We start from the raw sequence: 13,653 nt of genomic DNA, 5'->3' as shown, positions 1-13,653 counted from the left end.
AAACCCTGTGATACTTTTCTTAACCAGATGCTTAAGACGCACCTAACATAAAGTTGGTATGTTAAAAATAAGAGTCAAACCCTAGAAATGTAAAAAGTATCTTCATGCTGTTCTTACTCTCTTTGAGGGAAAGGAAAAGTGCACATTCATACCTACTTTTTTACCCAGTGTTTTGGGGGCTTCACATTGCACAACTGGTTTACTAATTGCAACTTCACTGGACAGTACTGAGTAATAGCAATGCACTCATCTGTTTAAAATACTGTTTTTCCCCAACATTCCATGCATGGTTCAGGGACAGCTCATTTTTCAAATTAGCAAAGAAGTTTAGTTTTACTAATGTATGACCTAAAGCTGATGAAAAAAGCAATATTCCAAATTTCAGCCTCCAGCACCTCTTAAAGGATGTAGATTGGATAGGTTTTCTATGAGCTTCGCTTTTCTTTTTCCTTCCAATTAGGTAAGAAAGACCCAAGCTCTTGACAGTAACTCATGATTCCAAACAAAATGTGAAGAAGTACTGTATGTCAGTGAGCTGACTTCAAAAAACAAACAGTTAAAATGCACGTTTATACATATTTATACTACCCATTTAATAAAAAATATATTGTAATATTCAATAAAATTAAATACACAAAATAAAGATTAACACTATACAAATCCTCTGTAAAAGCTTTGCCCCCCTCTTGTAAGGCGGTTAGCAGGCTGCTGTGTAACCATGGGCAATGAATAATATACCTTTGGGTTTTTTTGACCATTTCACTATTAAATGTACAGTACAACTAAACCTTATGTCTGGATGAGATGTCTCACATGAAATACTGCATTTTGTACACCAAAATATGTTATATGGCTTTTCATGCTATTCGTCACTTTCATATTCTTCCTCTTCATCACCTATGGGGTAGGACTGGATGTTGTTCTGGGTATACATTTTCGTTCTCACAGGGCAGTTGTGATCCATGAGTATTGCCTGAAAGAAAACAGTGAATATTAGCATTTCTGTTTAGCATCCAGCTGAGGTCTGGGGTCAACTCCACCACAGCCGGATCCACCACTCAGCAATTTATCTCTTCTTCCTGAAAGCAGAACCCAAAGCTACTTCAGTTTGAGTAAGTCCAAGGCCATAGCTGGTGTGAGGTGGGATCTTGGCCCTAAAGACATCACCAGCAACTTTCTGTTACCTTACTGGAACCAGCAGTTCAGCCCATGTATGTAACTGAAATACATCCACCTGCTCTCCAGTTATGGTAATTTACCTCTCCCATATTTAATCTTCTATTAAAAGCTGGATGAAGGAGCAAGGGGTTCCTCCTGCCTCAAGCTGAGTCTCTTACTAGCTGTGTTTTTCCAACTCTTTTCTGCAGAGCTCCAAGGCATCGCAGCCAGGCTCAGCTGAGGGCACTGGCCCAAATATCGCAGCGTGACACCCATGGCAAGCTAGAAGTGATTAGTGTGGTTACGGGCCAGCTACAGTATTACATTCCGTAGGATGAATTTTTCCTAGGACAGAGTCTGTACTCGGAGTGGTTGTGTAGGATATTTCAGACTGTATGTGTTTAAATTTGGCTTTTAATTACTCAGAGCACAAAGCAAGGACCCTCCTGACTCTTGTCAAACCCAGAAGAAATGGCACGTCAGTTCACTGCCATGAGCTGCTTTGGGAATACGAGTCACTTTACGTTTAAATTATGTTGGAGGGGACAAATGCTGTATTTAAGCCATGGGGAGAAATCCTGTCCCTTCAGTAATTCCCACGTTATAAATGAAACCCTGCCAGTGACCAGGGACATACATGATGAACGTCGTAGTTCTAGAAACAACAGCAGCTTTTTTTCTTTTCTCTTTCTGTTCCTCAGCTTTAGTCGATGAAAAAAACCCTAACAAATAATTTTAAAAAAAATCAATGCAGTCTGCAAAGGTCATGACAAAGGATTAACTGGAATCTGTGGGATTCTGCAGGCCAAACGTGCAAATATATACACCACTATTTCAACATGATTCATTTTTCCACTGTCTTGTAGTGCTCATGCCAGTACAAAGTGTGAGCAGCACACCCAGCAGGTTCTGTCCTTATCTTGCAGAGGTGTGATGCTACATAATAAGATCATGGCTGTGCCAAATTTTCTTTTCTCCCGGATAAACTAGCAACTACACTTTGGGCCCAGGTTAACCTCATTCAGCATGAGCAAGGCTGGAGCGCTGGGTGGGTTAGACCTACAGATGGTGACGATGCAGCAAAGACTGGTAATCCTTTCCCAGGATTTTCCCAGCCCTAGAATCACAACAGGGATTATTCTGCCTACTGACCGCACTGATTCCTAATTCCCAGAGTCACCCAGATTGGGAGAGACCTTGAAGATCATCGAGTCCAGTCATTAACCTGTTCCTTTGGGAGCGCTTCCCGTCTTCTTGCCAAGCAGAGGAAATCTAGTGAACCAAGCAATGGATCCCCTCTGGCAGCAAGGGGACTTTTGAGCCTGATCTATTAAACAACTATAGGAACAGCCAGTCTTGCAACAACAGAGATGGGGAGCAGATGAAAGGTCAAACTAAGATACAGAAACGGGAAAAGAAAGGAGACAGGAGGATGGTATAGGAGGTGAAATGAAGGAAAAGAACTGTCAAAACTAAAGCAGGAATAGTTTTGGGTGTCAGGCTAAGCAAACAGCGAGCAATTGGAGGAAACTATTCATGCAGGCACATTTGTGGGTATTCTGGGGCACAACTCCTGGAATAAGCAGCGGAACTCCTCACTCCAGGTCTTGTAAAAAGTAGACTTTCCCTCAGAGAGCAAATGTGAACATCAATGGGTAAAAAGTCTGGTGAAGGCTGTTAATCACAGTGTCAGTTTTGACTTCGATCTCTTAGTCCCTGATTTTAGGGATTTATTCACAACGCGTTCGCCTGCTCTAAGACTCCTGCCTAGATACCCACTGCAAGCCGCAGGGCACTCGGCAAGATGCTGATTTGGCCAAGCACTATTCTTCTGAAACACCATCCAGCGGCTGGGGAGCACATACTGCTCTAAAAAATTAAACAATTGTTATAGTTGTAGTAGAAGAAGAGTGAATATAAGACCCATGGTACAGATAGCGTAAGAGAAGCCACTGATTTGTAAGGGCAGGTGATCTGTATGGAGGAAGAAGTAGGAGGATACAATATGATGTAAGACATACTGTAGAGGACCATGGAAAAAGAACAGGATGAGGCATTCAAAGGAATAAAACAAAATTAGTCAAATAGCTCAGGGAAATAAAAAATGGTTTTTATACTGACTACACTACAATGTACTTTGTTGCAGAGGAATGTCTGCTGCACCCTCTTTTGCAATAATCAAACTTGTGGCTTTTTAACATGTGATTAATAAAAAGCTTTTCTTAATACATCTTGGACATAAAAAGAAGGAGGAGTTAATTCCAAAGATGATGCATGAGGGTGAAGTAGACTGCTGGTCCCATTTTAGGTAATTTACAGGGAAAATGCAGAAACAAATTAACTTTTTTTCACTGAATGAAACCCAAAACCAAAGACAAAAGAAAGAAACCATGCTGTGCTTACCATTTTCTCCTCTTTGGCAGGTGGACTTCGAAGGAAAAAGCAGAGAGGAGCAAAGAGGATATCCACAATCCCGATAATTGTCATGAGCCATGGAAATCCAATGGCCTTTGCAATGGCACCGCCAGCGGAAGGACCTTGTATAAATAAAAACCCTTTTCTGAAGACGGTTGAGACACAAAATTTGCAGCAGTTGCTTTGAACAACAGTAATTTTATATTCCAAAAAATCCTCCTTTGCAAATTGATTTGAGGAACGTAAAGACAGGGTTGTAATTATAACATGAACCTTTCCTAGACCCATACTCCACATTCACCGAAGAAATTAGAGATTCCGAAATGCAGATTATTAGGGACACATCTGTGATGTTAGGTTTAAATGGTCCGAGGTCTCCTTTCAAGGGATATCCTATTTGTGTTTAGTGCCTGACGCTTCAAGCCTCTTACAGCTGACAAAGCTGAACATGGCATCACAGCAGAGGAGGGGAACAGATGCCAAATACTCCCTCTGCTTTGTTTTCTTGTAGAAAATAAGAACCCCAACTCATAAAGCCTCCAAATGCCACTGGGATTCACGCCTGGCATCGTACCATATTCTCTTTTCTTAGCTGTGCATTATAGGCAGGCAAAGGCTGGACTTACCTATGGCGAAGCCCATGCAAAAGGCAACATCAGCTATTGCGTACACGCTGCCATAGACCGAGACATGACGCAGATCTACAAGGTAGCCCATAATTGGCATCATGGAGGAATCCACCATTCCTGGTCATAAGGGAAGGAAACATTTCAGGAAAATATTGCTGGTTTGTTTTTTTTTTTCCTTTTAATGTTTTGTCCAACTATGTGCTAAAACAGGATGCAAAAAGCAACTAAAAAGATGCTTATTCTTTTATAAGGTTAAATTATTTAAAACCTCTGTTATCTTATTCTTCAATACCTGTGTTATCTGTGCTTTTTATGATCGTTACAGCGTCTGAGGTCACTCCTGGACATGCATGGATGTGTACGTGTGACACTTGTCAGAGGAAAAGGAGAGATGCGAGCTTCAAGAGTATCAAATGCTTCTGAGCAGCTCTGCGTGCACAGGCTCTTACCTCACATTACTAGCAAAGCAGCTTTCATTTAGGGGAAAGTTCTTTTGTACGAACTTACATTTACTGTAGACCTGTAAGACTGCATTAGGTTCCAGTCCATGAAAATCATTACGGTGGTTTTAACATGTCTTTTGAACCACACTTTGATCGCTAGCAAGTAACAGCACAAGAGAGCTGACAAAACTGCTGACATACTGGGGATTTGTAGTTGTGCCTGTAACTTCTTTCCTAACTGCATATCCCTCGTGTGTGAGGATGCCCTAGAACATCTGCTGACCAGCCAAGCGCTAAAAGTCAAGCCATGGTCGCCACTCCAGCCTGACTGCGTGGTCCAGCATAAGTAAAGTTCACACATATTTCTTGAAAAGAGTACATGTGCGTGGGCTTGGGAATTCCTACTGATGAACAAATATTTAAGCCTGGTTTGGGGGTTTCAGTTTTTTGTGGTGGTTTGTTTTTTGGGGTTTTTTTCCATAAAAATATCTATATAAATTGTTTTCCACAACAGGAAATACTGTGAGTTTCGGACAGTGCATTGCTTTATTTCTGAAAACAAGGTATAAATTCTTGACAGTTTGAAAGATCTGTTTAGGTTGATGGAGCAATTCTGGACAAACTTAATCCAGCTCGTCTAACAGCAGCCTAGTTCAAACTGTCTTGAGCACTGTCCTTTAATTCTTCTTGCTTTACCTACCAGTTTGTGGCACAGCTCAAACTTTGCTTCTGTCAGACCAGAATGGCCACAAAACTAATTTTACGTGTAACTCCATGTAAAATTATTTTTACATAACAAACAGACCATAAGAAGTCATTATAGTTGTTCTTACCAATGGCAAATCCAACTCCAAAATTTGGTGCTATGAGCCCATAAATGTTTTTAGCAAATGGTACCTATAAAAGAAATTTCAGGGAGTTAAGTCACACTGCACATGCTAATGAGGTCAGTTTTCTTTTATCTAAGATAAATTCTTAGAGTAGTTTTTTGGCACACTTGGTATAGATGCACAGGTTAGAGTTTGATCCTTGTTCTGGGTTACTGTTCCAGACAACTGTGCCATTAAACCACTGACACACCTAGTGTTACAAGCAGGAATAAACTGCTGAGTGACAGCTCAAAAAAAGGATCACTCTCCTCTTTTCAGAGCCAATCTTCCTTCAAAATAATCGAAGCATTAAAATTTGAAAGCACACAAAATTCTGATCTGGAACCTATTAACTACACATTGTTTAATAATGCATCGTAAAGCAGAAACTTCAGCAAAATCTCACGGGGAGAGCACATATTTGAAGATGAACACAGGAACATTTAGATGGTTTGAAAGACACATGATTTTCTACTTACGCATAGAATACTTATTCCCACGATCAGCATCCCAAGTAAAGCACAAAGCCACCTATCGAAGAAGAAACATGGCTCAGAGCTCAGCGATACTGAGACATTAAAGCTGATCCTGAATGTTTCGAAGTCACGTCTGAAGCGCCAAGTTACACAACCAAAGTAACAATATGTTCAAAAGAAGGACTTTGCTACTATAAACCAAATATTAATAATTTCCACTATCACTAAAACCTCCCTGGGAAACACTGGAAATGGTACATGAACGGACTGGAAGATTATTAGTATTTTTAAATTAAGCGTACCTTCCCATTTTGTGTGCAAGGATCCCAAAAAGATTAGTCCCGATGAGATAAGAGATACTGGCTGGAAGAAAAGCAACACCTGAAAAATATGAATGAGATGTTTTATCAGCAAGGATTTTAGTGAAGCGTTAGAAGAAACTAATAAACTCCAGACACTGCAATTCTGATCTGAGCTCATCTAACAGAGTCTTTGTGCACAGCCCGAAGAATCAAATATCCGGTTTGTTGTAGCCTTCTCATGAAATCTAAGGACATCATCTATGAAATGCGGGAGTGATGCGATGCCTTTTTAAAAGAGTTTTTCAGCATCAGCTGCAAGAACTGTTATGGGAGAGGGGATGGAACAAAGCGAAAAGTTCATGTCTAGCTACAATAAGCTTTGGGCTGGGTCAAGGAAAGCGACTCTTTGGCGGTTGTGTGGCTTATAGAGCATATGCTCAGCACATGTGGCAAGAGCGGGAGGGACGGGGGGTGGGTGAACCCCTCCCTGGAGGAGGGGAGATCGGGGCTGCTGCTCTGGCTTCTCAAGGCACTGTCCCCCCCCAAGACTGTGAATGTGTTGAGGTGGACTTTAACGCTGCAACGTAGTCTTAGGTCAAGAAGCTACATGTATATGAATAATGTAAAAGTGAAGAAACGTTAAAATCACGGGTTTGAAATTATTTAGCCAATATGCTTACAGTAAAAGTTAATTAAAAAAAGTTATTGGTTTAAATTAAAAGAACTAATTATCTGTAATGACTTGCAGATGAGGGTGTACCCAAGTAAATTCCTTCTGACCCTGATGGGAGGGTGCCCAGACCTTCCCATCTGCCCCACATCCACTTGGAAAACCCTGCTGTTGGGACAAGCAATATGGTCTCTTTTCTAGTCTGTGGGGTTTTCCCAGTCCTGAGGTTTCCACAGCAGTGGCTGTAGCTGGAGCAGATGCTGGCTGCGTGCTGGCCAGAAACATCTCTGGTTTAAAAGCCAGTTACCGTCTGTGCTTGAGGATTCATTCTCTCCCCAAACGTAAATCACAGGGCAGGACTCAGCCAGAGGGGAGATGTCCAAGGAAGAAATGCTGAGGGAGAGCATGGTGTGGCCTTGCCTTGGCTGCCTGCAGAGTGCCAGGAGGAGGATGCAGGGACTGTCCCAGGGAGAAGACACTGTACAAAAAATATCCAAGAGGCAGAGGAACAGGGTGGCTGTGCCTAAGGCTGGATCCTTGTGGAATGGTGTTGAATGGTTTGTGTGTCTGGGAAGAAACAGGACACCGTCTTTTTCTGTTGTTCCTGTTAAGTTTTGCATCTTCTTGAGAAAAACAAAACTGGGAAACCTGTCCAAACTGGGAAAGTCTGATAAATTAGCACATGTCACGACAAGCCTTCCATTTGGTCACTGTTAAATCAGGTAATTCAGGTTTTGACGGCAGGTGTGACACTATGGCCCACAGTCAAACCATTTCCTTTAAGTGTATATGCTCCTCATCTTTCAGTGAGCCAACATACGTTTTCTCATTTCCTGCCTATCCATCTTCCTTCCTATCTCTCTGATATTCATGAAAAAAAAAAAAATCAAGAGGTAATTTTTAGCCCAGCAATATCCTGTGATTAAAATTCATGTGGGTTACAACAGTGATACTGGGGAAGCATTTTCACCTGTCTAACCACAACTACTTTTGTACTGCTTGGAGCTATATTTTTATACCAAATAGTCACATATAGCAGACTTTGACCACTGCAAATAAAAAATAAATACTGCAAAGCCTTGTTAAATAAGACATGCAGGTTGGTGTGTAAGCTGCAGGGTACTGAATCAGAATCATAATTTTCTAAATAAGCTTTATGCGTGGTAACACTGGCCACATCGAGGTTCTTTATACCTTCTTCAGATCATACTTCAAACAGCTGGATCTCCAAATTGCATAACATAATAGTTTGCTTAAAACCCTGCAGTTCAAGATACAATTTAGGAGGCTTAAAAACTTTAATTAGTGCTGTCAAATCAGACAAAGTGTAATGGAGTCAATTACTTATATCATTAAGGAGTAAAATTAGTCTCAATTTTAAATGGATATTTTCCTTCTAGCAACCTCTCTTCAACTAAGAGTTTTGTAAATCTCATTTCCATTGCACCAGTAATATGAAAGTCTAGCGAGGGAGGTAGATAAGCAATCTTCTTTTTTTGTTGTGAGTTTAAAATATGTAAGTTTGTGTGTTAAATTAGCTGTATTACAGGCTCGCAGCCATTACCATATCCAAGAGTAGAGCAGCACATTAAGGACTCCTACCTATGGCCACTCTAAATCTGGGTTGCATTAATTAGAACTAAGGTTCATGCTTTCTATATGGTGTAGGGACACCTCCATTAAATGGAATAGGGATATTAGTTAATGCTAGCTGAACATCCTTTTCATGAAGGATTTTTCTTTTCAGTGCCATATACTAACATATAAAAATACCCTAATATAAAGCAGCATAGAACACTTCATTAACTTTATCAAAGAGACATAAGTTGTGTTTGTAAGGGTAACTCTTTCCTACAACCTATTAAAAAGGTAAACACCAGTCAGACCAACAGAGAGGATCAGCACTGTGTGTCGTGGCACACGAAGGCCAGGCACTCCCCACCCAAGACGATTCACGTCAACCTTCTGCACACAGTTTGACACTCCCTGGAAGTTAATCCATTTTCTTTTCCCTCCTGCTCACCTCAGAGAGAAAGAAACTGCCCCAGTTTTACGTCTAGTCTAACTTGATACACAGGACAAATCCCCAGTTTGCTTGTAGACACTGGTTTCTCGAGACTGTGTCACTGTCACAGGTTATAAAGTGGTCCAAGCTGGGGCTCTCCCGTGGCTTTCTGTTGAATGGGATGACTAAGTAACCACTGAAAAGGTGCCAAATCTGTTAAATTTAAGGCAAAGTGCTCCTCGTGCCCTTGGTGGCCACATTTTGAGTAAAGTCCGTCCTTCTTCCACACGTTGCCAGGAGCAGCCCTGGAAGGAACATGTGTTGCCATGAGCGTGCTCTGCACCCAACATGCTACGTCTGCTGCGCATTTCTGTGGCTGCCTGCTCCTGGCAATTCAAACTAAGAACTGAAGAAGAATTCCCTCTGGGAAAAGCCCCATTACAAATTGGTTTGCCCCACTAGGCTGGATCTGTGGCTCACAGGAAATTTTGCAGTTAAAAAAAAAAAAAAAAATTATTACCCTGAAGCATGTAAGAAGATTTTCATTAACAGGACCAGAACTGAAACAGAGATTAGACAAAATATAGAGATGCAAATAATAGACTGTACTTTACCAAGTTGCCATTTTTTTGAACACATGGTCTCCATCATCCAGATGGGTAATGCTGGTTCAAGCATAGCAATTGCCATGTTCGCAAAGCAGATTGATCCTTAGAAAAAGGAGGAGGGAAAAAAAAGAGTAATTATTTCTTTTGACTGTAAACAAAACGCCATGCAAGAATAGATGTTTTAACAAAAAACATTGTGTTTTTACAGTCCTATTTGTCATGCATCAAATGTCAATTAATGTTAAATAGAACAGAAAATAAAATCCCTGAAGACTAACTTTCTATGTATTTCTATTCTCCTGGAGATTCTACGATAAAGGTTAAGCTATTTTCATAACGTGAAAGTCTGCAGTGAGCTTGATGACATTTAGAAAGTTCAAGAGCTCTGACTGTTGTACAAATGATTAGCTAAAACTACAATCTTCTGGTCTTTGTCTAGTTTCCTGGGGCAAAAATGGACCCCGTTGTGCAAAAGGCACAGGCTGTGACCCTATGCCTCCATCATCTGACAACGACTACTACGAGATGTGGAGGTCTCGATCCTAAAAATACCACGACACAGCCACAGAGATGTCTATCCTCTGCAAAAGGGAATTTTCCATAGAGATCCTATAGCTAGCAGCCAGTAAGTCCACGCAGCAAAGCACGGACATTTCTACCAGAGCTGCTTGAGCCCGTGCATGGCACCACGATGCCCTGATGTGTAGCTTGTCGGTCCCTATGAACTTCAAATGCTTCCAAATCTCTTTTGAGTTCCTGGTTCTTTATCAACCCGGATGCAAAAGATAACAAGGGGTGGAAGTGCTGATTCAGTCCTGCCCGCTGGCTCAGCTCTGCCCTGTGCCACCGCCCGCAGACCCAGACTCCAGTGGGTTTGTGTCAGGTTCATCTATCGTCACGCACTTCAGCTTCACTGCAGGGACTATGAAGCCCCGTGGTATTTCTTTGGGTTTAGGATGCCTTTTCTGCTTACTGAAAAACAACCCAAGGCAGTCAAAGCCTAATGCAGGGCAATGGGACACGTGCCCCCTGCTAACCCCTTGCAGAGTGACTTTCAAGGGAGCTTGGAAGCCACTAGAAGTAACAACCTCCAGCTTGTGTTCCCATTTTTCTTTCTAACATTTAGAATCTCTGAAATCTAGGGAAATATTCTAGACTCTTACAGTCATACACCTTCTGAATTTACTTTTTAAAAGAAAAGCTTAATTTGTCTGAGGTCAGAGAAATATTATTTCTCCTGGAACAAGTTCCTCATCATACAGTTCAAAACAAAATGAGCACTGATGTCATTCTTTGCTCAAACCTGTCAGAATACATCAGACTGTGCGTCCACAATTCCTAAAATGAACTTCCAGGCTAGCTAGCTCACTCCCTTCCTGGGGCAAGGAGCAACAGTTCAGCACTGTGTTACCCTACAGAAGAAAGGTTAGATCTAAACCTAACCTTTCCACCCTGCTGCAAGCTCCCACTAATGTCTGCGAGGAGCCTCAGTTAAACACCTCAGGGCTACCCTGTTCCAAGCCAAAAATCAGCCGCACTCAAGCAGTTTCCTTGATGCTGGGAAAGCATTTTAGGCCACAAAAAGCGCAGGGTCATTCCAGTAGAGATGGTTTCAATAGCAAAAGTATCACTCTACTCTAAAACTTCACAAAGAAATGACAAGGAGGTGTGCATGCACGCATCTGTTGCGCCTCTTTCTCATTAGGTCAGGAAGCATCACCAGAGCTTACCAGGGACACAGTGAAAAGTACCTCAGCTCCTGGGGATGTGCCAAAAAACAAGTGTGAGAGGCTGAGCTGGTACTCTGCAAACTCAGGGCAAAGTCCAATAAAAATGGTGCTACCTTAGCAAAGCTTCCCCAAAAGAAAGATAGAGGATTTTTTAATTCCATTTTGCATGGAGCTGACCTCTCTTTAGAGAGCCATATCTCAAAGACATAAATCATACATTGTTTCTTTTTAAAATTAGATTAAACATTCTATGTTGGCGAGAAGGTGTGGAATCATAACCTTCCAGCTAGATCCCATCTCCACAGCTGAGAACCCACTCAGCTTTTGGCAGACTGCCGTAGATATCGCTGGTATTTTTCCATGAAAAAGCAGGTATCCAGCAAAAGACTGTAGCGCACCTTCCCAGGAACCCATGTTCTCATGACAACACTTGTCTCGATTCTGTTTTTTAGATTTGATAATTTAAACTAACTCGACAGTTGATGCAACTTTGTCACCTGGTAGCACCTAAAGTTTCTTTAATCCCTGTCAGTGAGGTCTGGCACTGAGAATGCCATTGACTTCATTCACGGAGCTCCTACCAGCAGTGACAAAAAACGTCAGTAACACTTCTTTTGCCTGCGTCAGTGAGTAGTGACAACATTGACTTTGAAGAAACACCTCCAACACAACCTACATACGAGGCAGAGTCTGTCTTTGCTCATGTTCCCTTTCTTCTGCAGTGGTTTTCATGTGAGCTTGCCACATCATCTGATCCTGTCTCTCTGATGCCCACATTTCTGTGACCTCCCCATCATGACTGGTGAGGGGATGTTCCATGGGAATGGCCACCACACACCCTGCAAAAGCAAATGCTGGCACCACAGGTGACCAGGCAGCACAATGCAACATACAGCGAGTGAATGAGAGCCCTGGTCTTCTGGCTGCTCTGACAGTCACTGTTATTAACTCACAGGCAATGTGTGTTATCAAGGAAAAAAGTCGCATGTCAGAAAGAATAGAGAGGGGCACCATGCTGGAGTTCAAGACACTTTGTGTTATGGAGTAATATCATGCTGTAGATAAGCCAAATTGGTCAGAAAGTGCTTGTACTTTGACAGTGAAAATAATTATGACTCAAGTGTATGACACACGCTCAGGAGATTGAATCTGAATTTATATCACAAAGTTAGCGTACCTAAACTGAATGTAAAAAAACCCCACTTAAACTGCTAGCCCATTTGCAGCATGCCTAAAATGTTTTTGCTTGTGGTTAACAGATCAGCCCACAAGGGATAGATTCAGCTTTTTAATGAGGTAGTTAACTGCCTTAAAAGCCATTCAAAACCTCTGCTCTCCCTGAGCAGTGCAAACCCGGTGAGATTTTCAACCATCCTCTCACTAATCATCTCTGAACATCACACACCACGTGGGACAGGTACATTCACAGCATCCTGGCTTAGAAATGGGGAAAAGTGGCACAATGCCTTGACTGATTGCCTTGGGGTGTCAGAGCACGGAGGTAACCCCGCTGTCCCAACCAACTGCTTACCACTCTTCCCCATTAGTATCAGAATCAGAAGTTCCCATCTTAGAAAAGAGAGTAAGGAAAATGCTCCTTACGGTAAAGGAGACCAAATAAAACGTTCAGACCCTGTAAGGGAGTAAGACCCTGTAAGGGGTGAGGGAGAGCAAATAAAACTTTCAGACACTAAACAGCAACAACTTCCCAGCTGAAGCAAGTAACATTGAAACAGTGTATTCCTGGTGCATCAAGGAATCTGCACTCAGACTGATAAGCATCGGTAGGCCAAAAAAAAGGCTGAATTTCTAGTTAGTTTTTGGCACTCAGCTCTGAAAAAAAACAAATTTGGTCTGCAAGGGAAATAAAGCAGAGGGAGAAGAGACTGAGGTTAGAGATTTTCAAAATCATCTATACTGTTCAAGTGCTGGGCAGTCTCCGTCCAGGAGGCAAAGACCGTGGGTGCTCTGTACCTAACCCTGCTGGTGACCCATGGGAGTTAGGATAAAGGGCATTCCCCAAGACCAGCAAGAAACAATGAACCCAGGAAATGCCTGGTAGAGTTGCTTTCTTGGACAAGCAGGTTAGGATTAACAAAACTGTAAAAATTACAATCTCTTTGCGGATGTTTTATGAACACTAAAAAGGTCCAGGCTTAATTACAGACTTCAGAATAAACATTCAACCAAATGCAACACATAAAAGCAAACTTCCCTCAGGACAGAAATACTCATTGGATAAACAACACATGTAATACCAAATGCCATTCACCACTCAACCCAGACCTTTTCTGAAATACAATCCATGCTCTAGAGATCAAACTCAATCCCTCTTCAAATGGAAACAA

The 13,653-nt window shown here is 41.8% G+C and overlaps 1 protein-coding gene across 1 annotated transcript in view; it reads right to left on the bottom strand.

Moving 5' to 3' along the window:
* Window positions 1-862: 862 nt before the first annotated feature.
* SLC18A2 (solute carrier family 18 (vesicular monoamine transporter), member 2) overlaps window positions 863-13,653 on the bottom strand; it is a 28,068-nt gene continuing 15,277 nt past the window's right edge. Inside the window, exons 9-15 of the mRNA XM_009875318.1 lie at window positions 9,582-9,677; window positions 6,293-6,371; window positions 5,994-6,045; window positions 5,479-5,542; window positions 4,200-4,319; window positions 3,562-3,695; window positions 863-973 (exon numbers count right to left, since the gene is read on the bottom strand). Coding sequence (XP_009873620.1) covers window positions 863-973; window positions 3,562-3,695; window positions 4,200-4,319; window positions 5,479-5,542; window positions 5,994-6,045; window positions 6,293-6,371; window positions 9,582-9,677 — 656 coding nt within the window. The remainder of the gene's footprint in view (window positions 974-3,561; window positions 3,696-4,199; window positions 4,320-5,478; window positions 5,543-5,993; window positions 6,046-6,292; window positions 6,372-9,581; window positions 9,678-13,653) is intronic.

This window comes from Apaloderma vittatum, unplaced genomic scaffold, assembly GCF_000703405.1.
Source record: "Apaloderma vittatum isolate BGI_N311 unplaced genomic scaffold, ASM70340v1 scaffold26828, whole genome shotgun sequence".
Classification (NCBI taxonomy): domain Eukaryota; kingdom Metazoa; phylum Chordata; class Aves; order Trogoniformes; family Trogonidae; genus Apaloderma; species Apaloderma vittatum.
This window is presented reverse-complemented; position numbering and strand designations above follow the sequence as displayed.